Source organism: Sphaerodactylus townsendi, linkage group LG08 (assembly GCF_021028975.2).
Source record: "Sphaerodactylus townsendi isolate TG3544 linkage group LG08, MPM_Stown_v2.3, whole genome shotgun sequence".
NCBI lineage: Eukaryota > Metazoa > Chordata > Lepidosauria > Squamata > Sphaerodactylidae > Sphaerodactylus > Sphaerodactylus townsendi.
The window spans coordinates 86,529,749-86,557,436 of record NC_059432.1 but is presented as its reverse complement, the minus strand read 5'-3'; the positions used below and the strand labels follow the sequence as shown (position 1 = coordinate 86,557,436).

General features: G+C 43.2%; 2 protein-coding genes across 2 annotated transcripts in view; both read left to right on the top strand.

The window, feature by feature from the left end:
• The first annotated feature begins 73 nt into the window (after nucleotides 1-73).
• On the top strand, nucleotides 74-7,628 carry COMMD2 (COMM domain containing 2). The gene is made up of 5 exons (XM_048507026.1): nucleotides 74-227; nucleotides 1,360-1,437; nucleotides 2,395-2,477; nucleotides 4,063-4,236; nucleotides 6,392-7,628. Exons 1-5 carry the CDS (start codon nucleotides 161-163, stop codon nucleotides 6,587-6,589), a joined length of 600 nt encoding a protein of 199 aa, XP_048362983.1. The 5' UTR covers nucleotides 74-160; the 3' UTR covers nucleotides 6,590-7,628.
• A 3,331-nt stretch (nucleotides 7,629-10,959) lies between these two features.
• The window catches only part of WWTR1 (WW domain containing transcription regulator 1), a 108,764-nt gene continuing 92,035 nt past the window's right edge, over nucleotides 10,960-27,688 (top strand). The window contains exon 1 of the mRNA XM_048505970.1: nucleotides 10,960-12,358. Coding sequence (XP_048361927.1) covers nucleotides 11,934-12,358 — 425 coding nt within the window. The 5' untranslated portion in view covers nucleotides 10,960-11,933. The remainder of the gene's footprint in view (nucleotides 12,359-27,688) is intronic.

The window sequence follows — 27,688 nt, the reverse complement described above, 5'->3', positions numbered from 1 at the left end:
TGGATGACAGACCCAAAGGCGGAACCTTCGGTGTAGGGATTATTTTGCTGCCCGGACAGTCGTTCCTGTGACTCCAACTGGCTACGGGGGATTTTATTTTGTTGTGCGCCGCAATCAAGAAGCCGACTGTTTGTACGGCGAGAGGCGTTTACCTTGGAAAATGTTGCTGGTACTTTCGGAGGACCATAAGGAGCACCTGGGCTTCCTTACCCAGGTGGAGAGTTCAGGTACTGGTCACTGCAATTCTGCGCTCCTCTGCCCACTGGCACCAGGGAGCAGCTCCTTTGCACAAATGCAGAGGCGCAGTTATATCCTGTGATGCTGTTGAACCTCTTGAGCGGATATGAAGAACTTTGGCTTGGCACTGGCAGTCGTAGTTTTACAGGGCTCCTGTGATTTTACAACTTTCCCCTTGCAACGGGGAAAGGCTTCTTAAGAACTTTTGCCTGACATTCAGCTGGTAGAAGAGGAAGATTTCTTTGGTGGCAACATTTTACTTTGATTCATGCATGCAGAAAGATTAGGTGAAAGAAGAGCCCAGATGTGGTAGAATGCATTTCAAACTGAGGTGACTGACTTCAATTTGAGATATTCCTTCACACTGGGAGAGGGGAAAAAACACAACATGCAACTAGAGAAGTACCATAAAAGGTTGAAAGGTTGTACGTCCTCTTTTTGCTTGCTGTAACTTTCTGTTTGCAGGATGCTGTTAATATAAAGTGGTTGGGGTCAGCAAACTATGCCTGCAAACATGGCTTAGGCAGAAACAAGACTTTCTATGGTTTTTTACATGGAGTCTTCAAGGTATCTTGGAAATGCAGGTAGGATTCCAAAATAAGCAGTATGTGAAGGGAATGGCAGGCAAATATTCTGGGGAATTAAAGGACTGCCTTACAGAAAAAGAAATAATAGAGATGAACAGTTGCCAGTGATCCAAGTTTATGTCAATTATATGCAGATTTATACTAGTGCACTAAAGTCATTGTGCGAGTGCTTCTGTGTATAATTATTGTTTAATATGAAACCTAATTTGTGTCACTTCCTAATAAATGATTTGTAACATCTCATGTTTGGGCTGTGGAAACTGTGGATTATTCATCAGCATAAAACTATCAGTAATATTAAGTTTTATATTAATGATAGTGGACATGCTTATTTGTTTTGGCTGTTTGAAGTTACTTGCTGGAGCAGAATATGTTCATAGCTGAAACTTCCATACAGGTATCCTGGAACTCAAAGTTTTGTGGCAAATGTTCTGGTTTTCTAATCGTCCTGTGACCAAACCACGGTTTCGCCACAGAGCTCTGCCTATGATCTTCTCACTTTTTCTCTCTCTTTTCCCCTCCCCCCTTTTTGTAGTTGTCAGTGAATTTGGCCGGATTGCAATGGAGTTCTTAAGGAAAGGCACAAACCCGAAAATCTATGAAGGAGCAGCAAGTAAGAATAAAATAAGCAAACAGTATTTATTATGGTCCCAACCTCCTGTTGTCTTATTTTGTGTGGGAACTGTGACTTTATCCTTGTATAAGGAGCTGTAGTGTCCCCCTAACCTTCTTAACCCTATGAACCATGAGTCAGTCCTGCTACAAAATGTCTGCTGAGGTTGGGGAGAAATGGCCATCTGAGAGAATTGTTGTCACTAAAGTAGGGGCCAGTCACAAATGTATAATGTTTAAAGCCAAGTATCTCCTATGATGAGTCAATTGTTCCATGAAGACACTGTGGTGATGCTTTCTGAGTTCTTCTGAAGTACCTCCCATTCCATTGAGGGGGGGGGGCGGAGCTAGGATTTTTCCTTGTTTTGGGGAAGAAGTCTGTGAGTCCTAAGGGACATTAGTAGGAATCACTGTGCCTTGTGGGATCAGGGATCACTTCTATAGAGGTGGCAAGGATGATCGGGGCAACAAAGTTTAATGCTTTTCCCACTTTTGCATTCAAAATCTCCTAGTTGCTTCTAGTTCCTCAGAGGAAAGAGTTCTCTGAAAGGGCAATGTGAATACTGGAGATCACAAGCAGTTCTGATCAGGAAAACAGTGTAAGGTCCAAGGTGTAAAAACTTCTTCCATTACCACCACCAGATCACCTTTTTCCTCCTATGCAAAATAGTTTGCCTTTTTTGGTGCACTTAAGAAGAATATTGCCAGATGGAATTCTGAATTATCTCTCTGTCTGTAGGAATCATTCTGCTTCTGTTTTCCATTAAAAATTATCTACACATGCTTAAATATATGGTAACAGTACAATCATATGTGGAGTTCAGTGGATCATGCTTCTAGTAAGCGTATTTGGATTTGAAGCAGTTTTTATTAGCTATTGCTCATTCTGTGTATTTGAATGGATCAGTCCCCTCTGCAGCCCATTCAAGTGTTGTAACTTTACTGAATCTTTCCCCAGGAAAACTTAATGTTAGTAGTGAGACAGTTCAGCATGGAGTAGAGGGATTGACGTATCTTCTCACAGAGAGCTCAAAACTCATGGTAAGAGTCACTCAGATGACACAGTTTAGCAAAGTGAACATGGCTTTGTTTTTACGAAATGATCTCAAGCTGAGTTAAAAGATATTAAACAGCGCATCTCTATGCTTTTCTGCAGGCACTATGTAATGCTCATTTTTCCTAGTCTCTGCACTGTGCCTTTAATAGCCAGTCCCCCATGCGTCGCCAGAATAGCTTTGCTCATCTGAGCAAGGTCTTCTGCAGGTATCAGCCAGCAGATAAGCGAAAATCAGCTGCCCAAACATGTGCCTTCTCTGTTGTGGCCTCCACTTCGTGTCATGCCTGGCCTGAGGAGGTCAGGGAGGCTCCCACACGTCTGGCTTTCTGCAAACTATACAAAACTGAATTATGCAAGAGAGTTTTTCTACACAGGCAATAGAGTTACACTGAATTAAATGATTCATGAAGTTACTTAGATAAATCGTTAGGGATTGTGGTCTGTGCTACTGTTTAGCTTACTGAAACTCGGATCCTAATATGTAATATTTATATCCATTGATGTGTCATGTTAAGATTTATGTTTTGCGTCCGTTGTTTTTAGATTTCTGATTGAGTTGCCAATCTCTGGTTACCAATCACCTGGAGATCTTCCGCTATTACAATTGATCACCAGGGGACCAAGATCATTTTCCAGGAGAAAATGGCTGCGTTGGAGGGTGGACTCAGTGGCATTATGCCCTGTTGAGGTTCCTTCCTTTCCCAGACCCTGCCCTCTCCGGGCTCCATCCCCCAAATCTCCTGGTATTTCCCAACCTGGAGCTGGCAACCGTCCTAATGTGTTTGTTTTGTTTACTGAATATCCTATCCTGTTGATTGTATTAACTCTCTCTGTGAAATCCACGTTGAATCCAAGTGAGAAAGGCGGACTATAAATGATATAAATAAATACATCAAAATAATTCTGAGAAAAAGTGTCACTGGGGCGGGTGATCTTGGGCTAGCCACGCACTGATCCAGCCAAACCAACCTCAGAAGTTTGTTACGAGAATAAAATGGTGGAGAGGAAAACAATGTAAGCTACTTCGAGTCCCCACTAGTGAGCAAGGTGGGCTATAAATGAAGCAATTGACGTGTTCTTAAAGGCACAAGAGCAAGCCAGAATACTTTTTTTCCTGATAATTTAGCGCATTTATGACTAGGATTACTATTATTCTGTTGGTGTTCATTGCTATGGTCTGGGCACATGATTAAAACAGTTAAGAGAGTGCCTATGATTATGTGTTTGTTTACTATATTTCTAGTCTCATCACCTACTACCTGATCCTTTTACCTGTATAGTTTGGGGATTTAAACTAAGATCTTCAGCATGCCAAGCAGATACTGTACCACTGAGCCTCGCCCGTATGTTGGGACTCACTGGAATTGCAGAGACAAATGCCATTTGGGGATAGGGGCTGTGAGGGGGAGAAGAATTGAGTGAGGTTGAGTAAAAAAATTGACTGGATCAATCCAGTAATTGAATGTTTCCTGCCATTTACATGCAATTTACAGTAAGCAAAGATGTAAATCATGACTAAAATAGTATTTATGCCACTGAAAACTAACTTTGCTTGTTGTTAATTTCTAGATTTCAGAGATAGATTTCCAAGACACTGTACTTATACTGGGATTCTCTGAAGAACTGAACACCTTACTACTTCAGCTGTATCTTGACAACAGGAAGGAGATCAGAGGTATTTTGAGTGAGCTGGCACCAAAGCTCCCTAGTTATCACAGTCTTGAATGGCGTTTAGATGTACAGGTAAGAGTCTCCAAGAGTCTACTTGGTTAGTGCCTATACACAGGCTTCTTTTAGCTAGTTCTCTCACAGTTGCAGCTTCAAAGTGATTGGGGTGCCCTTATTGTTGTTCGTAAAAGTTTTTGCATATGATTATTGATACAAGAGCACCACTGCGTTGTCATGTGATCTGTTACCTTAAGTAGGTAGTCTCCTTGAGGGATGGGGAAATTGACTTGGAGACTGGGCAACAGACTATGCAAATGGGGGTGACCAAGATCCAAAGTCCAATATTTATGGAGAGTATTCTAGTGAAACTGTCTAAATAAACCAGCCTGATGTTCAACTGGAAAAGCTTTATTTGAGAAAAAGATAGACAGGGTGGCAAATGCATACAGGAGCTAACTAAGGAATAAGGAAGAACGGAAACAGCTAAGAGTTGGGGTGATATTTACCAGTTCTGAAAATGTCCACAAAAAGCAGTCCTGGAGACAGACCATGACCTGCATTTCTAGAAGTGAGGGGATGTCCCACAGAACAGAGCCAGGGTATATGATGGAGCCAGGAACATACGGGCATGATGGCCCAAAGAACCTGTTTTTGTACCCAAAAAAGGGTCCTGAGATGGTATGTATTATTCTGGCAGAAATGGCAAAAACAAACAAACAGAATTGATTGCTTTTTTGTGGTTTTAACAAAAAGGGAGGAGAGGTTTAATTATAGGGTGTGGTCCCAGGATAATGCCTGGACCATTTCCTTAAGGTCTGATTGATTAGACAGATGGGCACAGATAGGGTTGTTTAAGTGCTGATGAAATCATCTTTTGACATAATGGGGTCTACCTGGTCCCATGTTAAGTTAGGTACACTTTTAGGCTGTCAACCCTTTCTGCTCAGGCTTGAAACAAAATGGTTTCCAAACTCTGATGCCAGTCTCGTGCCTCCATAAAACCCTTAAGGGAAGGAGGAATCCAAGTATTGACCATCTTGCTAGTTCAAAGCAACACAAAATGTAGGCTCGTCTGTGTTTGAAACTGGCTCTGCTTTTCAGAATTTCTTTCTAATCCCCTCCTTATAAAATGTTCATCCTGGTTTACTGACTAGCTCTGTCAGCTCAACAGTCATCTGGTTCTGTCTGGTGTTCTATTGGAACTACCACATCTCTTTTGAGGCAGTGATTTTCTGATATGAGTCATTTAAATCAAACTTTCAGAAAACATTAAAGAGCATCTAATGCGTTACTTCTGAAAACATTGCTTAATAAATAACTTCAGAAACCGAATTAAGAGATAAGATTTGTTGTAACCAGCTCAAACAGAAAGGCCGATTTGCAGGCTAGTCTTTAATTCAACAAGGAAAAAGAAGGGATTGGTGACTAAGCTGTTCGGCAAGCTATTCTAGAGCCAAGCATGTGTGTGTACATCATCCATAAATACATACGTGTGCTGAGAGAAAATTGACTCCAGGAGCTGCAGCCTTCTGTGCCTCAAGCAGTTCCATGCTAGCATGACAATTTTTTTTTCTAAACAAGTGCTTCCAACCTTCTTCCCATCCTATTTCATAGAATAGGCCTCGTACTACCATGGAACCAGTTATGAAATTATGGCAGCTGTAGTTAGCCAAGCAATGAGCTTGGGTCACAATAGATGAGTAAGCCCCTTTTTAATCAGTAGGTCAGCTCATAGTCTTCCTTAGGATGGCTTAGTTATAAGTAGAAAGGCTGACAGAGTTTGCACACCTGTGACTTGGAGTACAAGCTTAAGGAGTTCAGTGTGCATGTCTTCAAAGTGAAATGAGCATCCAAATTCCTCTGGCCTGAAAGGTAAAGCTGAGCCAGAGAAAAATTCCTCTATCCCTTCCTGTGCGTTTCTGCCCCACCCAAATGTATATTGATGGGGAGTGACTGATGATGGCAGAAGGCAGACAGTGGAGAGAAAAATTCCTCTGGCGCCCCTTTATTTTCTCTTGTCCTTCTCTTCTCCCCTTTGCCCCAAGTAGCTGGATATGAATGCTCTAGTGACAGGCATTCTGGGATGTCTGGTGTTAAGGAACTCCCCCCGCCCCCAGAAATCACAACCTATTGTTGAATTATATATGCTTTTTTTGTATACATGATTGTTTTTTTCAATTTTTAAATTTTTTTGTTTTTAACCCGTACTCTTATTTACATTTCTAAACAGCTTGCCAGCAGAAGTCTGAGGCAACAGATTAAGCCAGTTGTGACTTTGAAACTGCACCTGGAACAGAATGGAAGCCAATCTACCAAAATATTACAAACTGACCCTTCTACGTTGCTCCATCTGATTCAGCAACTGGAACAGGCTTTGGGGGAAATGAAAACAAACCATTGTCGGCGAATAGTTCGTAACATCAAATAGTGTTTGTCACCGCAGTAAACATGATGGAATTATGGGCCACAGCATCCACAAAACAACAAAGCATCTTGATCCGTCAGAATCCTTTCCTGTGCCTGGATCTTGAGGCAGTGTTTACAGGCTGAACTTGCTTGGGTGTTATCTTTATAATGCTGTCTGATGCTAGTTAGCCCAATTGTCATTATTTTAGCCAGGTGTAAATGAATTTGCTGAGCACCTGAGTTTTCCTGACTATGCCGAGCTGCTTTTTGTATAATGCTTTTGCAGCACTCTTTATTTATTAACACAGTGACCAAAATCTTTTCCCTTATCTTCTTTTTTTTTTAACCACAAGAAATCAAAGAAATACACAGTAATATGATTTCCTGCCATTTCTGGGTAATCCTTGAGCAATCTGCAACTCCAATATATGGAGGAAACATTCTTCATTCCATAATTACTGGTTGGTGCTGATGTTTGTAAGTAAATAACAGCAGCCTCTGGTGAAAATTGCTTTGTTAAACAAGGAACGTGATTTTCTGGTTTACGCAACCTCCTGCAACTGAACTGTTCAGTGGATGTCACAGGGTAGCATAACGTTCAGACAGGAAACCTGAAAAAAATGCCTCTGTGATAACAGGAGTTATTATTCATGCAAGTGGATGGCCAAGGCAATTGAGACTGCTCAACTAAAAGAAAATGTCTTGCATGAATTGGTTCTCAGAGCAGGTAATAATAATTATGTGATAATCTGTCTACTTTGATATAAATGAGACAATTGTATGAATACTGTGATAGATTTTGGATTTGTATGTAATCCTCTACTTTTTATTATATTATATGCTGCAGATGAACCTGTTCCTTACCAAGACAGTCACATCTGAAAGATTTATGATAGGATTCACAGCAATATTTGGCTAGTGAGAGCCATGAAAATGTATTGTGTTAAGACCAGTTTCCACCCACCCCAATTCAGCATAATGGAAAGTTCTGGAGACCTTGAACTCTTGTACACAATTTTGTACTATTTTGAGGATAGTCTTAATAAAAGATATTGCATGGCTTTTGTTTCAGGCTTTTGTTTTGGATCTGTGTGGCTGACCTCAATAAATTATGTGCTTTTCACACAGATCTTCATAGGTTCTGTCCCTGACATATCCAGTTAAAATTAATCTTAAGGAACATAACTTAAAAAGGGATTCTCTCCTGGTCAGAATAAACAGGCAGTTTAAGATATTCACTCTTTCCCACAGTTAATTTACACACCTCAATGTGCCTAATCATATGTCAAATATAAGCTATTGTAGGTGCGGTAACTGTGTATTGTGGAGTAGATCTTGTTTGTTTTCTAAGTGAAATACTTGCATAAGGTTTAAGATTAAATGAGTAGTGTTATTAAAGTTAGTATTTAACCAAATGAAAGATCACATGTTCGTAGGACTTCCATGGGTTTGCAATTTGTTTCTTCCATCCACTGCAATAGCTGAGTTCAGTAAACTTATGTTTATCTGTACCCCATGAGAGAAAGCTGGAACTTCAGACCATGTTCATTTCATGTAATAATCAAATTAATTCCAATCCCCTACATAGAGGATCATACTGGGAAGATTTAAGATTTAATTCACACCAATTGTCTCTCTATCCTCAACTCCCTTTCTCCCTTCCACTGCTATCCTTCTCCTTGTAAAAATATGAAAAATTGTATCCTTTTCAAAGCATCTGAAGAAGTGACTTGAATAAATAGTAGTTTTTAAGGTGCAGCTGGATGTTTGTTTTGCAGTAGGGGAAGGATGGGGAAAGAGCTCAATAATATTTAGCTGTGTTTCTTTTCCACCGAAAGATGACAGTAGAATTGTTCTTCTTTGTTCTAGAATGCTCTGCTTGGGTCCTAATGCCTATCTAGTTCCGTGCCCAAGGCACTAGGATCCAAGCAGAGCATTCTAGAACAAAGAATGACCAGCATATGGCTGATTAATATTCAATTCTACTGTCATCTTTCGGTGGAAAGAAATATAGAATCCCCTCTTAACACCAATGAGAAAGAATGGATTCTGTAAATAATGTCACTAAGGGCTCCTGTTTCTATTCTTCCCAAATAGTATTTTGGTGGTTTTTCTGTGCAGATCTGGTGAATACTTGTGTTGCCCAATCAAATGGGTGGGATTTGTCCTGTAGAGTATCACAAAGAGCAGCTGAATATAACCTAGAGTTTTGGGATTCAGTACCATCAAGATGCAAACAACCACTGGCTCTGTACTTCCTTATCTGAGCCTCTAGGTTGGTTAGTCCTGGTTTTGAATGATTGCTTTTATTTTCCTATTTTGTCGGATTTATATGCCACTCACCAACTTCTTGGCTGTGCTCAGATGGCTAAAGCAGAGAAAGCTGAAGGATCCAGACAAGAACAAGGTAATGCTTGGCCTAGATGGAGTGGGGTTAGCTTTTGCAGGGCAGGTTAAGGGCTCGGAGCTGCTCATCAACCCAGCCTTGCTGTTTGAAAAACTGGTTGATGCAGTGGCCAGTCTGCTGCCTATGTTATCAGCTCATTGATCCATGATTGTATAACCTCAAAACTGGATTACTGCAACATGCTTCGCAGGGGGCTTCTCTTGAAGACAGCCCAGAGATTTAAGCTGGTCCAGAGTATAGCAGCCCAGCTATTGTCAGGTGCTGGCTAATGAGGAGTTTGGATTTATACATGCTTTTCTCAACCATAAGGAGTCTCAAAGTCCTTCCCTGCAACAGGCATCTTGTGAGGCAGAGGGGGCTGAGAGAATTCTGAGATAACTGTGACTAGCCCCAGGTCACCCAGCAGGAATGTAGGAGTGGGGAAACAAATCTGGTTCACCAGATAGAGTCCAACGCTTTTGTGGAGGAGTGGGGAATCAAACCCAGTTCTCCAGAGTAGATGTATTGACAAAGGCTTTCACAGCCGGATTGAACTGGTTGTTGTTGGTTTTCCAGGCTGTGTGGCCATGGTCTGGTAGATCTTGTTCCTAACATTTTACCTGCATCTGTGGCCCAGATACACCTCTGAAGATGCTGGCCACAGATGCAGGTGAAACATTAAGAACAAGATCTACCAGACCACGGCCACACAGCCTGGAAAACCCACCACAACCAACTCCAGATTAGAGTCCACCACTCTTAACCATGACTACGCCATGCTGACTCTGAAGCATATGTTGAGCATTTCAAAACAGCTGCACTGGCTTCCAGTATGTTTCCAAGTTCCGTTCAAGGGTGCTTTTAAAGTCCTTCCCCTCATGAGATCCACATAGCAGGTGGACTGTCTTCTTCTGTACGTTCCTGTGTGCCAAGTGTTGTCTTCAGCCTGCCGCTTGCAGTGGCCCATCTGGCATCAACCAGAGTCCAGGTCTTTCCCATTGTGGCTCCTACCCTGTGGAATGGGCTTCTTGAAGAGGGGAGCCCTCTCATTGTAGATCTGAAAGCAACAAGATCGCCCAGACTGAATACAGAGGCTCAACTCAATGGTCAAAATGATGCACTGGAATTCATGCAAGAATGACATTAGGACAGCTAAAAACTGGTGGGACCATTGTCCAGAGAAAGTCTTGGAAAATGAGAAGATCAAGATCTTGTGGGACTTTCAATTCCAAACAGACAAAGTGTTGGCAGATAATACACCGGACATCACAGGGTTCTAGGACAAGAAAGTGGACATCATCGACATGGCGGTACCTGGAGACAGCAGGGTCAATGAAAAAGAACATAAAAGGTCACTAAATACCATGATTTAAAAATCGAGATACAGTTACTATGGCACAAACCAGTTGAGGTCGTCCTAGTAGTAATTGGCACTCTGGCAGCCATTCCAAAAACACTGGGGCAGCACTTGAAAGATCTTCAAACTGACAAAGTCAACATTGGTCAGATTCAGAAGACAGCCTTGCTAGGATCTGCATGAATACTATGCTGATACTTTACAATGTCCTAGGCCTCTGGGTGAGGCTCGAATTGTAATTGTAATAAGAGGCCAACAGCCAGCTAAAGTATTGGCAGCTGTGATATTAAACAAAATTAAATAATAATAACATAGTGCTTTGTTAGCCATGGGAAACGTTAAGGGGAGTGGCAGCGCAGAAATCTAATAACAACTTAGGTACACTGATAGGTGTATTGGATCTGACAATACTCTTAGCAGGAACTGAAATCGAGTGATATGGACTGGCTCAAGTTTTCTGCACTGTGAGCTCCTGAGAGCATTCCATGGAGCAGCAGCCCTGAGGAAGCCGTGGAGGAACGCTGGCTGGCACACTCGAGCTGACTTCCGCCAAAGATTCCCGAAAAGAAAAGAAAACTCCCTTTGCCCACCCGCAGGAGGCTCCTCTTGCCCGGCTGAAAATCCCGGAGGGTCTGGCGCTCCGCTGAGCCGTGGGAGGACTCGTTGTGGGTGTACCGTGTAATCGGGCTGGCCCCAGACACTGAGCTCATGAATAATGCAGCTGCCAAACTTTCTGCGCCGCCCTAACTCTGAGCGTTTTGGGTAACTTTGTTTGGGATAGTCCGAGCGCAGTCGCTGCCGCCGCCTCCTCCGCGGAAAGTCGTCAACCGCTTCAAGAGCCGGAGGATGGGTATGTAAAAGGGGGGGAAGGAAAACAGAGGACCCCCGCCCCCAAAGTCGCTTATTTTGGGCCGCCTTGAAAGAAAGGCTGACAGATTCGAGCCTGATCGCGCTCTGCTCAGCTCCAGAGGGAGGAACGGTAGGTCAGGCCTGGAACCGAAAGCTGCAGGAACCGAGGAAGCGCCAGCATTCCAAATCAGAACGTTCCCGGACCCTCCAGCGTTCTAAATCAGAACGTTCAGCCACCCGGATACTCGCTCGCGCCCCAGGCCCCTCTGGAATCCAGGCAGCGGCTGAGCCCTCCCCTCCTGTGACAGCCGCGACTGGAGAACTTTCCCTGCGCCCTTTAAAGGAACTGCCTTCTTAGAGGGAATTGGAATAAGTCTGTAAAGTTGCGGGAGGGGGAGGGGGGTGCGGAATTGCATAACTTTCCGTCGGGGCCCGACTTGGACGTGCTTCGTCTGCTCTTGGAGATCCTGCTAGATAAAGAGACATTTGGGGAAGGGAAGAGGCGGCTGGCTTGAATTTGCTGTCGGGGCCTTTGGCACAGTGGCCTGGAGAACTTTTGGTCCGCTGCTGACTGTCTTGTGTCTTAGAGGAGGAGGAGGGAGCCGTCTTGTAGCTGTTGACCCTCCCGTCGAGTAACTATTTGCGGGAGGACGGGCGGGGAGGGAGGCTGGCAAGGGATTGGAGAAGGTGAGATCCTGACCCCCCTGCTCTGATCCTCCGCCGGTTCTTTGCGAGGGCTTCCTGCACTCAAGTCCCGTAGCGCGAGGTGGGAAAATGAACCCTGCCTCCGTCCCTCCCCCGCCGGGACAGCAAGTGATCCATGTCACCCAAGACCTGGACACCGATCTCGAGGCGCTCTTCAACTCGGTGATGAACCCGAAGCCCAGCTCGTGGCGGAAAAAAATCCTGCCCGAATCCTTTTTCAAGGAGCCGGACTCGGGGTCGCACTCGAGGCAATCCAGCACCGACTCGGGCAGCCACCCGGCTCGGCTGAGCAGCGCCGCCGTCGGGGTCCACCACGTCCGCTCGCACTCCTCGCCCGCCTCCCTGCAGCTGGGCGCGGGAACCGGAGCCACTCCGAATTCGGCTCAGCAGCACGCTCACCTTCGCCAGCAGTCCTACGACGTGACCGACGAGTTGCCCCTGCCTCCGGGCTGGGAGATGGCGCTCACGCACACGGGCCAGAGGTACTTCCTCAAGTGAGTACGGAGGGAGCGGGCTTGTGGGGGGCATGAGGGCCACAAACGGTTTGGGGGCTGCTTTTTTGAGGAGGGGCGCTTATGTGGCAGAACTGGACCATTAGTGCTCCGCTTTCGACATGTAGGCACAGGTGCCTGCAGGTCATGCCCCCAACACTAGGCAATAGTTAGTGCTGCTTCACACCGGATGGGTTTTCTACACGGAAGCTGCCTTTGTCTCTAGGAAACTGGGCTTCTCCAGTGCAATTGCACCACGGTTGCTGAACACGTGTGTATCTTGTCCCAGGGCAAAACAGTTGCGTGTGCAAAGGCCAGACAACGTGCTCAGTTCCTACCTGGAAGTTATTATCCTGGGCCGAATTTTCGCTTGTATGAAGTGGCCCTTGGGACTGGGAAGAGATGCAAGTCTGCGCATGCGCAGGGAGGCCTCTTTAGCTCTTAGATTTTGGAGGCTTCAGCCCTGGCTCAGGAAGTGGGCTCTGGGGTTGAGCCCTGACTCAACTGGAAGCTTTCTGTTCCCCTTTTAGCCCCAGTTGGAAGGTTCTGGGACACATGCAATGGGCCTGAAACCATAACAACTCATTTGGATGCCCCTCAGATATGTGAGTAGTCCTAGTTCAGGCTATGTGGTACTCTGTGTATGTTCAACTCAATCTTGCTTGAGTTGTGCTGCTAGGGATAACTACTTGTGAGGGCAAAACTGGAAGATTAGCCAGGGACATATTAACTGTCTCTTCTACAGTATACTTTTCAAAGACCCATTAAAATTTAACCACTTTGGGAAGTGGTCAGAAATGGTATATCACAATTCTGTGCCGTTTGAATATATTTTGTCCATTGATTTGATAGGTTTAGATCACATTCGTTACTTATGTTAAGTGTGCCCTTTATGTTTTAATTTGATTAAATGTATGTTTCTTTTATGTTATATATTCCTTTTTTGGGTTACATGTGGTCAGATAAGTGAAGAAAATGGTAAGAGCTGGCTATTCTTACACATGGAGTATTTTCTGATCTGGAAGCCTTGATTCTGAACATAGAACACATGTATAACAGTTATTGCAAATGAATGAGCATACACATTCCTTCATTCCTGATGAACTCATCTGGAATAAAACTGGGTTCTTAAAGGTGCATGCGCAGAGATACTGGAGACAAGAAGTGGGTTAACCCTCAAGGCTGAGGTATGATGGATTTTAGGATTTTAATGTGGACAGAGAGATGAGAACTAAAAAGACAAAATCCGCACTGCCAAAGATTCGTATAGACCAGTGGTGGCGAATCTAGGGCACGGCTGCCAAAAGTGGCACTCAGAGCCCTCTCTGTGGGCACGGGCAAATAGAGCCCCCCCCCACACACATCTAGGCTGGCTTGAATATTAGCATTAAACTTAAGACCTAGTTTTGGTGAAGCAGTGTAAGTAACCCTGTTAAGCGCTGTTAAACCCCACTGATTTTCATGCAGAGAACTAAAGTGCAATCCTTTACCTGGGAGTAAGCTCGGTTGCTGACAATGGGGCTTGCTTCTGAGTAAACCCTCATAGGGTCGTGATTCACCCATTGGAAGAGTTGCATGGCTGCTTCAAAGCAAAGCCACCGACTACCACCAAGCTTACTCCCGAGTAACACTTGCCTTGGCGCCAACCGCTTTTCTAAACTAAAACCTTAGTATTTGGGTTACATTGCCGTGTTGGCACTTTGCGATAAATAAGTGGGTTTTGAGTTGCAATTTGGGCACTCTGTCTCAAAAAGGTTCACCATCACTGGTATAGACCAAGAATGAAATAAGTGTTGTAAAAGTAGTCCACTATGCAAACACTAGGTCATTGCTGACTGATGAGGTGATGTCACAGTATGACATGTACTAGGCAGATGATGTTTATGGGGTAGTTTGCTTTTGCTTTCCCCAGTCGCCTGCACTTTGCCCCCAGCAAGCTGGGTCTTGAATCATAGGTGTATGAATAAGGAAATGCAAGCTCAAAATCTGCAACAAATTGGGGGAGGGAAAAACAGTTTGTAAACTCCACCCCAAATCTCAGAAACTCCTCTTTCCAGATCCTGTAAGCTCTCAAGTAGTCTCAAGTAGACTGTAAGTTCTCAAGGGTCTCAAGTAGACTGATTTCCCCACTCATCTTTTTTCTCTCTAAATTAGGGGTGGCCAACCTATGGTACTCCAGATGTTGGCCATGCTGGCAGAGGCTGATGGGAATTGTAGTCCATGAACATCTGGAGCACCATAGGTTGGCCACCCCTGCGTGATGCTTAGCTATAGTTAATATTCTGCTCCTTCTGGAACATCTTTAGTCCCCATCAGCCTGCTTTTAATGTTTTTCCTTTTGATTAATTTACAGAGTCTTTTTCTCTCTGTGTGTCTACCCAGAATCCTGAGTAGGTAGACATCCCGGCATTGGCTGTGGGTGGTCTGGTTTTGCTGACGTCATTATCCAGCCAGAGGCTACTCAGTTTACTATTGTATATAGCAATGGGATGTATACAGAGCATATTTATGCTGAGGGATAGGCTCCTAGAAAGGATTTGAGCAAGATAGGAAGGGGATTAGAGTCTCTGAGTATGAATGGCAACCCAGTCCTAACACATTGCTCAGAAATAAGCCCAGTGATTTCAGCTGAGTTTACTCCCACTTGGTATGTTTACTCCCTGGGGGAATAATTGCCTAAAGAATGTTGAGGGGTCATCACAAGAAGATTAGTAAAGTGATGGATACATCCAACAGTTATCCTAAATTTTCTGCGTTGCTATTTGCCAGACGTGGTGAGGAGTTAGCTAAATCTCTGCTGAACAGAAAGCAAGATTACATGCAAGTGCCCTTTACCTCAGATCAGTTTAAGCACTCCAAATAATAGATATTTTCAGTCTCAGGTACTTGATGTTGTGAAAAATAGGAGATAGAACTACGGTGCAGGTAATCTAACACAGGCTGAATAGGAGGAACTGTAGTGACCTCACACAGCATTTGGGTTTCTGTGTTTTTGACGAACTAAGTCAGGGAGTTACGAGGGTGCTGAGTCTTGCCAACGCTTGACTGGAATGGGGATGGATGCCCAACTGTGGTCTCAACTGGACATGGAAAACTGGGTGATAGAAGACACTTAACCTACAAAGAAAACTGATATTCAGGAATCCTGCTGAGCCCCCAGAAGCTTCAAAAATATTTAGATCCAAACACCTACTTCCCTAGATAAATTGTTCTGGATTAGGGCAGCTTTCTACACAGAAGGTCATTCTGTTTACAAAAAGCTTATTTGGGGATGAGGTAGTGTCATGGCTTTACAGGAGAGTGTGTGTTTTGCAGGTAGAATATCCCAGGTTCAGTCCTTGGTTAAAAAGATAGCTGGTATAAAGAGAGATCTTATCTTCTCGGCAGCCTGGAGAGACCCTGTTAGAGAGAATGGTCTATACTAGGGCTAGATGAGCCAAAGCCCTGATCCGATGAAAGGCAAAAGTAATATGACCATTTCTGTGCATGCTGTATACATGATTGACTTATTCATTTGGAGCATTTATATATTCCCCTTCTTTCAAGGAGCTCAGGACAACATTTGTGTTCCTCCTTCCCCCCCCCCCCGCTCAACAACCAGAGGCGTAGCTCCAAGGGAGCGGGGGGGGGGTGCATGATGCACCCAGTGCGCCCCTGTGGGGATGTGATGAGGGCGTTCTGGGGGCGTTCCGGGCTGGGGCGGAGGACGCACCAGTGCACTGGGCACTTCCCCCCCTTGCTACGCCTCTGTCAACAACCCCATGTGATAGGCTAGGCTGAGAAAAAATGACTATCCTTAGGCCACACTGTATAATCAAGCATTATCCACTTCTTTTGTGGACATATGTTGTTGGTGTGAATAACCTCAGGCTTAGAGATTATCCACAGTGAGATTATCCAAAACTCTAGAGTAGAATGTGTCAGTATGCCGGCACAAAATGCGACAGCCCATCCATTATCGGGGGCTAGCTACTGAAACTGTATTACTCCTAAACGACAAACTCTTCACTGGTTACCTATTCATTTGTGGCTCCAATTCAAGATACTATTGCTCACCCTCCGTGACCTGTTGCCCATCTATGTAAGGGACTGCCTCATCCTGCATAGTCCTGGGCAGAAAGTTTGTCCTTCCCAGCTGGGCCTATAAACTGTTTCCTCCCATCTTGGCAGTTCTCTGTAATAGCCCTGGATTGAGCTTTTCCAGTGGTTGTTGCATTCCAGTGGAACAGCCTGCCAGAAGGGGGTGGGGCTTTCACCCATCCTGGATTTCTGGTGGAGCTATAAACCAAAAGTATTTCGCAGAACATTTGGAGCGGTGTGAATCTGGGCCATTGGAAATAGGTACTTAAAATGTTTTAAAGTAGCTTTAAATGTATTTTATTTATGTTATGTATTAACATTTTACATATGTGCTTTTACATGGATTTATCATATTTTATCTTATTGTTACCCAGTTTGGGTCTTGGCATAATCAGGAGAAAGACAGTCTTTCTTTCTCCCACAGAACAGCAGTGGCACAGTGGTTAAGAGCAGGTGTACTCTAATCTGGAGGAACCGGGCTTGATTCCCTGCTCTGCCACTTGAGTTGTGGAGCTTATCTGGGGAATTCAGATTAGCCTGTACACTCCAACACACACCAGCTGGGTGACCTTGGGCTAGTCACAGTTCTTCTGAGCTCTCTCAGCCCCACCTGGGAAAGGAGTAAGCCCCTTTGAGTCTCCTTGCAGGAGATCAAGGGGGGATATAAATCCAACTCTTCTTCTTCTTTCAAACAGTTTAAATATATCATATTTAGGCAGCACATACACTCTGTGAACCATACATATGTTGTGTGAACCACGTATGACTTGGAAGTTGGATGTTACTTTCTACCCATAGCTTGCAGAGCCCTTCACAGATATTGTACGTTTCCCAAAACAATCATATCTGATTAATCCAAAAGCTCTGAATGTTACTAGTTACAGGTTTAAGAAAGGCACAAACTGTGGAGACCAAGCACAAAGGAGTGCAAGCAGTGGTGGGATCCAACTACTTTAACAACCGGTTCCGGTGATGGGATTCAAATAATCTAATAACTGGTTGTTTACAAGCGCCGTTTTAACAATCGGTTCTGCCGAAGTGTTGCGAACCTGCTGAATCCCACCACTGGGTGCAAGCTCTGGAATTTGCCAGTAACATTTCAGTAATTTTGTCCCCCAATATCTTTGATTTGCAAGTTATCTTATTGTGAACTCTGAAAAAGGAAAAGTATGCCCACTTGGGCCAGTTTTTACTGCAGTGTATAGGGCTAGCGATGGTATTGCTGTGTTTATATGCCATTAAAGGTATTGTATTTGTATTTGTATTGCTGTGTTATGTTTTCATGAATTGAGAATTAATCTCAGGAATTTGTCTTCAAGGACTTTTGCAATTTGAGATTCTCCCCCTTCCCCCTCCTGCCCATTAATTGTGCATAGGTGCTTCAGAGTCACAATGGCCTTTGTGTGTGCCCCTGGGTAATGCTCTTCGACTGCCACCAATCACATGGCCTGGCATTGCTTTTGCAAAGGTCCTAATCCTCACCAGCAGTGCACCCAGGTAATTGGTGGCTATTGTGCAATCCTGGACTGTTTACGTGAGGGCTGCTGATTGTCCAAACCAGCCTGAGTCTTGATCATTGCCAGCAGACCTGGCCTTCCTGTCCCTATCTAGTTTCACGGCTGTCTTTTAAATTCTCAGGCCACAGAACTTGGACGGACTTATTTTTAAAATGGATGTTGTCTCACTGTGCACGTGCTGTGCCGTTATATACTAGCTATTATATTATTTCTTCACAAGTTATTGAGCTGAAGGCAAGGTGGATATAATGGTGGTGAGCATGTTTCCTTAATGATGCAGTGGTGTAGCGCCCACAGGGCAGGGGGGCATGTGATGCCAAGGCAGAGCCACCGAGGAGCCGTGGCCGGGCCACGGAGGGGGCATTCTGGGGCAGGGGTGGGCGGCGCTGTAGAAAGGGCGCAGAGCACACGCATGCCCTGGGAGAAGTTTCCCCTTGCTCCGCCCCTGGTCTGCTGCATCCCGATCTGAATGGGGAATCTGAGGTAAAAGGAATGTGTGGATGAGGATTGCTGTTGGAGGGAAAGAGAAGAAAATGTACATACCCCCCTCCTTTCCTCAGGTGCTTTCCTTTCCATTTAGTTCACTTCTTCTATTTGTCCTTGGCAAAGAGACGTTGAAGGAGATACTGTTTTAGAATAGAGGCTAACCATGTTGGTCTGCAGTATATTTAAGTCCTGTGGCACCTTCAATCAACAAGATTTTCAGGATATAAGCTTTGAGAGTCAGACATGAGTAAGAATGGAGATTTAAGCCTTTTTATCCCAGTCAGAAGGTGGGAGAGGCTTTGTGAAGAATACTTGTGAGGGATGCAAATGTAAGATGCCCCTATTCAGCCCTAAGGGAAGGTTCATTATTCTGTAGTTGTGAATGAACCCCAGTTCAGCAAGCTCTCATTATAATTTCCCCTTAAAGTTCATTTTTTGAGGCCTGCCACTCATAGGTCAGCAATGGAATTTACCTGAAAGATTGGGGAATGATGCACACTGTGGGAAGAATTCAGTGGATCATACACTTCTTTGGGTCTTTTAGATTGGATTGTTCTCTTCATGTAGGACTGAGGGGGAAATCTGCTTTGAAAGAGATGTATCTACCAGCACTGTTTTGTCAAATCAAGGCTATTATGCAAAGGGCCAAATTAGACCACTGAACTGTAAATGTTCTCAAGTATGTAATCACAGAAAGGGCAATGCAACCTTTGCCCTGGGTTTGATTCTAGTTTTAAAAGCTTTAAACAAGACTAGAGACCTGACCTTGATCCTCAAAGGCTTAAAACAACTGGCCCAATTCCCACAGTAGTGGATAAACTTAGGAGCGGTCTCTTTGCTGGTCACACCTTCCTTAAATCTCTGTTGGCCTACATTGGAGAGAATGGAGGGTGTACCAAGCAGAGAATATAAAAACCTGTGGCTGAGTGCTCTCTGCTGCTTCACTGGTCACTGATTGACTTATTCAACACTACATGGATTCTGAAAAGAAGAGTGATTTCAATAACAGGAAGGAGTGGCTGATGGGCAGGTATATAATCCTAAATGACAAAACATGATGCGACATCTGAGATACAAACCAGTTTGTTGTGCGAGGTTTCATCAGCACATACTCCCAAAACTCTGTTTCTCCAGTGACAGGCTGGGTCTACGCTACTGTGCGCATGGATCAGTGGGCATGCGACAGCCCAAAGGTCACTCCTGTTAATTTTGACAGTGCCAGTCAACTGCTGATTGTGTGGTCCCAGTACTGTGTTGGGATCTGTTCTGTAGCTCCAAGGGGACAATCAATATCAGATGGCACATGCCAGTGCATGCAGTTCCTTACCTGGCAAAGCATCTCTGCAGGGAAGCTCACTTCTGTTTGTATATTGGAAATATTTGCATTAGTCTGGTTTATTTTTCTGAATTTTGCCAATTCAGCTCTGGGCATTGATGACTGATCATCTTGACCCCAGATTTATTTTCTAAATCCTAGTTGGCAGCTGGATTTTGTAGCATGGTTTCTTTTCCAAAAGAAACTCTTTCTCTTGGTCTTTGCTCCCACCTGAGCAAAATAGCGTTTCAGAGATCAATGTAACAGCTAATCTTCTAAGCAGAAATCTTATCTTAGAAATCTTCTAAGCAGAAATCTTCATTTGAGAGACTTGACTATATTCGGCCACAGGCTACTCTCCCACAGTATGCATTTCCACCTGCTAACAAATGAAAGTCGACCTGGAAATCTGAAGCAACCATAAGTTTTGCTTAGTCTTGTTTACCAAGAATCAGCTGCACCTTACAGAAATCACAGTTTTGCATGTCCGTTCCTGTGTGCACATTGTTTTTCACGATGACTTCAAGGAACTCAAGTAGTTCCAGGTCCACCCCACTTCACTGAAATACCATGTCGCGAAAGTGGGGGGTGGAAAACAGGCTTAGAATGTACACAGGCCTGTTTATCTGAAACACTTCTCTGTTGGAATTGGTTGCACTTTGTTCTAGACATCTGTGTGTGTTTTTAAAAGTCTGGTCACTGGCAATTTAAAGCAATATTGAGTGTTAAAAGTTTGGAGGAAAACAAGGCTGTTGTAACATTTGATTACATCTGGCGTGCCTCCAAACTGTGCAAATTTATTTCATTTGGAGGGCTCAAAGCTTGCTATCACAACAGACTCCTTTTGAACATCTGGAGATGAACTCAGAAAGTGGAAGAATACACCTGGAGCGTTAAAAACCCCCCAAAAGAAGTGGGGACTGTGATAAATCCAACCTAAAGGATGAACTATTAAAAACAAAGAATTTGAGAGATTTCCTTTTGCAAGACCAGAGGATTTCACATAAAGACCATTTACTAAGGAAAAATAATGTGCAGGGCAGGATACCTTTCATGCTTAAAGGAAAAATTAAACTTGTTCACCCACATGATCTAAATATTGTTGCCTCCTTAATTGATCCACATGAAAAATGTTGAATAATTTTTCTTCCTATTTTTTTTAAACCCCTATATGGTGTAATTTTATTGTTGTTTGTTAGCTGAGAGGGGAGTTAGGGAGAGAAATAAAGAGTTGCCTCCAAGTCCTGGAAGTGCTGTTGAGTTGTTCTGTGTCTTCTGAGATTTCAGCAGACTTTGCTTGTATGCCTCTAAGTACTTTTTAACAGTCATAAGATCTGGAAACTTGCTTCTTGTTAAAAGTTGGGAACTGAAATGTTTTTCCAGTAGCGTGATGTGCTGTTTTTATATGATCTTGCAGAATTCCAGTATACATTTAGCAGCCCTGACTGCTGAGAATGGGGGAGACAAAATAATCCAGGGAAATGGCTGTGCTGATTTTTTTGGATGGATGATTTTTTTTCCTGATATTTTTCATATTTGGATTTATTGGACCTGAATTTTTGGGGGTGGGGTGCGGGGGGGGGAAAGCTGGAAAAAGTCAAACATGCATACTGATAAATGGGTTTGTTTTGGCCTCCCCTGCTCCCAGCTATTTGAAATGTTCAGCTTCATTAAATTCTATAGGAAAATTTTTGAGGGGCCGGGGGTTGGACTATTTTTCAAAGCAGAGGAACCAAATTTGCAACATGGCTGCAGGTGACAGAAGAACCCCCAAACTTGGGTCAGGGGGTCCAGTGTAATGGGTCCTCAAAGGGGTGTTGCTCCAACAGCTGGCTCAACAAAACGCTGTTTGCAGGGCTTCTTCATTGCACCATTCCAACTAAAGGTAAGGGACACATAAGGCGGCTCAGCAGTAGGTCTCCACACAGGTGGGGGAAAGCTGCAGCTCTTCTCCCTTCTAGTCTTCTCCTTTGCCTTTCTCCCCCACTGCATTCCCATTTTGTTGCACATTGTTCCCCCGGGCCAAATGCTAGCCAACGCAGGGAAGTTGATGGTCTAGCTATCTGTCCTGCACTGCAACTTTACAAACTCTGAAACCCTCCCCCAAGAAAACTAAGGGGTTTTTTTTTAAAAAGTCTCCTCACCTTGCTTCAAAGTGTGGTTTTCCTTTTTTGTAATTAGTTTAAAAATTGCAAGTACCTAGTGACTTCCTATTCTAGAACTTGGATTAACCCTGCAAATATCCTGCGGATGGAATGTGACACCTTTCTAAATAGAGAGAAATAACTGCACTAATATTTGTTCTTAACTTCTCTGTGTCAAGCTCCCCAATTCCTGTTAAAGGGACTGAGAAGAGCTCTTCAAAACTACTTCCTGAATTTAGGAACTACTTTTCTAAGGCTGCCTGGCTTTAATTGTAATGAAGCTCTAAGGCAACACAAAAGTTTAGTGCATGCTCATTAACTATTTGGCAATCAAGATCCTTGACTCTTTTTAACACTGACCACAAGCCCAATTAGGGAGAAACTAAAGCCCTACATCTAAGTCAAAATTTGAAGTTTTTAAAAACCAATTCCTAACATTCCCTTATTAAATCTAGATTCAATTTAAATCTTTCAACTACTATATCAAAGTGACCCAAATGAAACTTGCAAGAAAGAGCACAACAGTATAGCTCCAGCAATTCAACACAGCAACAGTGAACAGACCCCCCCCCCCCTTTCAACAAATGAAGGAAAACCAGGGAACAAGGGGCCGATCCTCCACAACACCTCAACACAACAGAGAAGCAAGCACCATGCTTTGCACTGAAGTGTTTCAAACCTCTGTCTGGAATGGAGTCTGTAGGAACCAGGCCTCTTATTTATGCTCGGTCATATACAGAAAATTTTGAAAGAAAACCGCTTTTTTGGGCTTTAAAAAAAGTTTGGCCTATTCTTATACCCTAGTGTTGTTGTTCTGGGCCACTAGTTTCAATGTGATTAAAGAGACTATTTTGTGGGAAGCATTGATAGCAGCAGAAATACAGATTTCTTCTTGGGTGCCCTGTTGCTACCAGTGTATACTCAGGCCAAACAGCTATTCAACTTACCTGCAAAAATCAAATCATGGTATGCAACTATCTGTAGATTAATTAGTGATATAGATATCAGTGAAACAATCTTCCAATTTTTCAGTTCTGCTTATCTAGAATCTTCTGTGAATGGTCATTCAGTATACTGTGTGGTGTAGTGGTTAAGAGCAGGTGGATTCTAATCTGGAGAACCGAGTTTGATTCCCCACTCCCCCACCTGAGTGGCAGAGACGTATCTGGTGAACCAGATGTGTTTCCGCACTCCTACATTCCCCCTGGGTGACCTTGGACTTGTCACAGTTCTTTGGGACTTTCTCAGGCCCACCTACCTCACAAGGTGTCTGTTGTGGGGAGAGGAAGAGAAAGGAGCTTGTAAGCCACCTTGAGTCTCCTTACAGGACAGAAAGGTAGAATATAAATCCAAACTACCCCTCCTCCTTCTACATTTCATCTTCCTCTTTGCTGATCTGGGAGAACAAAGAAACTGTGCCAATGGAACTGTCCTGATTTTAACTTAGGCTGTGTTTAAGATGTTGCTGGGTTGGTTTGTGGTTTGTTTGTTTCTGTACATCTGGGAACAGTCCCTGCATCTAAATGCATGGGATGAATTAACATATGAGCCAGCAATGTGGATTTCAGGCACAACAACTTCCATGGCTTTAGAAATATTGGCAGCTGAGATCCATGACTTAGCAACTTGCATGTTATGTTACTCCAATGAATGCAGACTCTGGTATGGCTCCCAGTCCTGCAAAAATGTGTGCCAGGGTAAAGTCTGGAGTTGAGCTTCCTAAGTTATAATCAAATGCCAAACTTTGCTTTCTTGAATTAGGAAGGCCTGTAGAATATGAAATTCTTTTCCATTTAATCAGGATATATTCTATGCCCAATGATTTTTGAGCAAGAGCTGCATGCTTAACTTCTGTATGTTGGAAAGGGGTCATGATAGGGAGCCCCCATCTCTGTATTCTCTGTCTGCCAACACTCCATGGGGTGGGGGGAGATTGCTGGGAAAGTGGCATTGTGTCAGCAGCACAACCTCACTTCCAGCAAATACCCTATAGTCACATCACATCAATTATACGATAATGATGTGATGTTGTGAAATTTGATCAAAACTCTTTGGTTTTAACAGAGTTCTGGTGAATCCCAGATCATCACTCTGACTTCATGTCAGTTCTGTGATGTTGCTTCTTGGTATTTGTCTGAAATGATGTTGTGTTATTGATGTAATGTCATTCCTGCCTCCCACTGTTGATAGCCAACCCTAGTCACTGCTTTCCATGCAATCTCAAGTTATAAGGATCTACCTGAGATCCTAGACAGCTGCTGCCCTTCAGAGTAAACAATACTGGCCTTGGTAGATCCATGGTCTAACTCAATATAAAGTTGCTTCATGTATGTTCCCATCGAAATAATGCCCACAGTCAAGACTATGAATACCCTATAATTTTAATATAGGTCTGGAGCCTATATCTATATATTAGGGGCGTGGCCATGGGCAGCCACCTGGCTTCTGGGGTTGCTAATTTGTATATGGACTAATTTGAGACCCTTCATTTTGGCAGCCCCCATGCCAATCCTTTTTGGGATGAGATAGCTGTCTTAAAATGCTACATGTTAAATGTTCTTTGTGATACTCTTGAATTCTTCTGTAGACGGATTTGTTGAATGGATGAATTCCATATATCCTTCTATTCAGTTTTTCAATGGATCAGATCCTATTTCTATTCATTTTTTAGACATTACTATGTTTGTTACTTTTACTGGGACCTTAGCAGTGAAACTATATATTAAACCCATATTAAACCTATACATTAAACCCATCTCTCTTCACTATCACTTATCCCAAGCATAAAAATAGTCTTCCCTACTGTCCACTCCTTAAAATAAAGAGAAACTCCACTGATACAGGATAATTTAAGAGAGTAGGGAGGACATTAATCAAATGGTACTCTTCTAGGAGTTACCCAAATTATATTTTGGACAATGCCTGGCAGAGGGCAGTACACATTAAAAGAAAGGAACTTTTTTTTCAACCCAACCTAAAGCCTCTGAGACAAGAATTACTTGTGCCATGGATTACACGCCCATTGGCAACACCATCAAACAGATTATATTTAACCACTGGCATATAATCTCAGACATACCGGGATGCACTAACCCACTCAGAATAGGCTTTAGACCAAAACTAACATGTGGGATTCACTCATGAAGTCTGATTTGTGAAAGGCTCCTGTTCAATTTGACTCTGTTAACGGCCATTACCAATGCAGGCACTGCTCCACACGCCCACTGTCCATGCACATTGCAGAATATACCCATGCCAACCTTAGACATAAGTGGGAGTGGAAGTACTTTACAACATGCAGTTCTAAACAATGCATTGATCTTTTGGAGTGCCTGTGGAAACTAATTTATATTGAGATGCCTTTAAGAGGTGTTCACCCTAGATTAATTGAGCATAAATCTAAGATCCGAAATAGAGTTTTTGATGCCGCCTTGGTGCAACATTTCGTTGACCAAGGACATACAGAAAATGATTTGAGATTTTGCTTCCTCTGTACCCATAAAGGGTGCCCATTCAGGCAGACTGATACAAGGAAGCACCTGCTCCAGATTGAAGCCAAGCTTATTTTTACCTTCAAAAGCCTTCAAAAGATTAAATAATGAAATGGATTACTCATATTATTTATAAACAATATTATAAGACTTTTTTTCCTCCTTGGGAGTCTCCTGACAGCGGTATTCTTGTGTTTATGAGCCTTTGCAGAACCTGTTAAAATATACTTAGGTTAATGCAATCAGTGTTTTGCAGCCAGTTCTTATTATTACTGAAACTATGATGTTATGAACTCTCAGACCATCTGTAAGCAATTAATTGTATATACTGACCAATAACACTTTGTAATTTACAAGAAGAAATCTATGCTACTTAGTCCTTTACACCTGGGTACTTTTTGTAGAAGTTGAGCTCTATCGTAAGTACATTCATGGCCCTTTTAAACTTTTTGGATATGTGGACAGAATTTTAGACCTTTTATAGTGCATTTATTTGCTATCTATATGCTATATTTACATTTTGTCTAATGTGTATGGAGTAATTCTGGATTTTTACAGCTATTTATTATATTAACTTATTTAACACAGTGATTTAGCATCTACCACTTTCTCTAAAATGGCTAATAGACAATTGCTTACATTATTTTTATAGCGCTTATGACTTAACTTGTGTATTCCTTCATGGGCAAACTTGGGACACATTTGCCTGGCTGACAGAGCTGCTCATAGTGAAATGGGGATGTGATCTGGAATTTCCCGTTTTTATTTATGACCACACAACCCTAGTACTTTACTTACCTGAGACTTACCTGTCCAGGTTCCATATGTGAGAACACTTCACTGGACCTATATTGAGACTGTTGGTATGAGGTCTTTCTGTGTTTTGATTTTTTGGGGGGGGGGGGTGTGTGTGCTTGCCAGTGGGCTTGCACTTACGATATGTCTTCATGTTGTGTTTCATTGTTATTTGTATTTTGTACACAGTTTTTGTATACTGGTCCAGAGTTGTACTTCTACACTTTGCTATTGGACATCATTAAACTGAGTGTGTGTGTGTGCATTCAGTTAATTGACATTTTGTTCGTTTGCTGGTAACCTGGGTGTAGTAGGCTCTCTTGGTTTTAGCTGCTTGCTCTGCTTTGTTTTTTTGGTTGTTGTCTGGATTTTATATATGCCATGGAGAACCAAACTATGCATGAAGGAATGCTTAATTTGTAATCCCAAATGTTATGTAAATTAAGCAAATACGTGCTTATTTTACACCACTGCATTCAGCTTTTACCCATCATAGAAATTGAGCTAAGAAAGGTATTTGAAGATCTGCTTCTGGCTTATGGAAATTCTGCTTGGTTCCTTTCTTTAACTTCTGCAAGTTAATCTGTCATTAGCTACGTGTCTTCAAAGCTATTTTCAGTTTTTAGAGTTAGACATTGGTGAGATTTTAGTTTCGTTAAGGAACCTGAGCTGAGATTCTGCATTCTGTCCTCAGCAGCCTGACATATACCTCTAGAAAAGTTACTAGCCCAGGAAGAACCTTTACTAGCACAGGGGTGCTGTGTGGTTTCTGTGCTGTATGGTCGTGTTCTAGCAGCATTTTCTCCTGACGTTTCGCCTGCATCTCTGGCCGGCATCTTCAGAGGATCTGATAGTAGGAAAGGAAAGCAAGTGGAGTATATGTACCTGTGAGTAAAGGTCGATAGGTGAGGGCATCTGAATAGGAGTGGCCTGGCAAGAGAGTAACAATGAGAGTAACAATCTTTACTAGCACACTTGCCTATTCATATCATTGTTCAGTTGATTTTAGTACATGGCCATTTCCGAAAGGGAGAAAAAGAACCATCTGTTTCCCAGTTTAGAAATGCTATCCTGCTTGGTAAGTGATTCTTAACTTGACTTGGTAAGTGATTCTTACTTGCCTCTGGAGACTAACAGCCCAATTCACAGGCCAAGGCAACTGGGGATGGTGATCCTGCCCTGCCCCCTCCATTGGGCTTTCTGGTGGTATAGGGAGGCCACGCACACACAGAGAGAGGGAGGGAATTAATCTTTCAGAAGGAAAGCTTTAAGTTAGCAGAGTAGATCTGAGGCATCTGGCCCACTTAGGCAGCAAAATTATTTTAAAATCCAGGTTTTTGCAAACGAAAGCATCATCTTACAAAGAACATTCTCATTTTCTCTCTCTCTCTGTGTCCCACACACACACAGGGATAGAGCGAGAGAAGAGGGAACACCTCTTGTTTACATTCCATTTTGCCACTTTTAAACAACTGTCTAAGATGGTGGCTTGCATTGGACCAGCC

Coding starts and splice junctions, on each gene's coding strand:
- COMMD2 (XM_048507026.1), top strand. CDS start 161: ATGTTGCTGGTACTTTCGGAGGACCATAAGGAGCACCTGGGCTTCCTT. Junction 1,438..2,394: donor AATCTATGAAGGAGCAGCAA/GTAAGAATAAAA, acceptor ATCTTTCCCCAG/GAAAACTTAATGTTAGTAGT. Junction 2,478..4,062: donor CAGAGAGCTCAAAACTCATG/GTAAGAGTCACT, acceptor GTTAATTTCTAG/ATTTCAGAGATAGATTTCCA.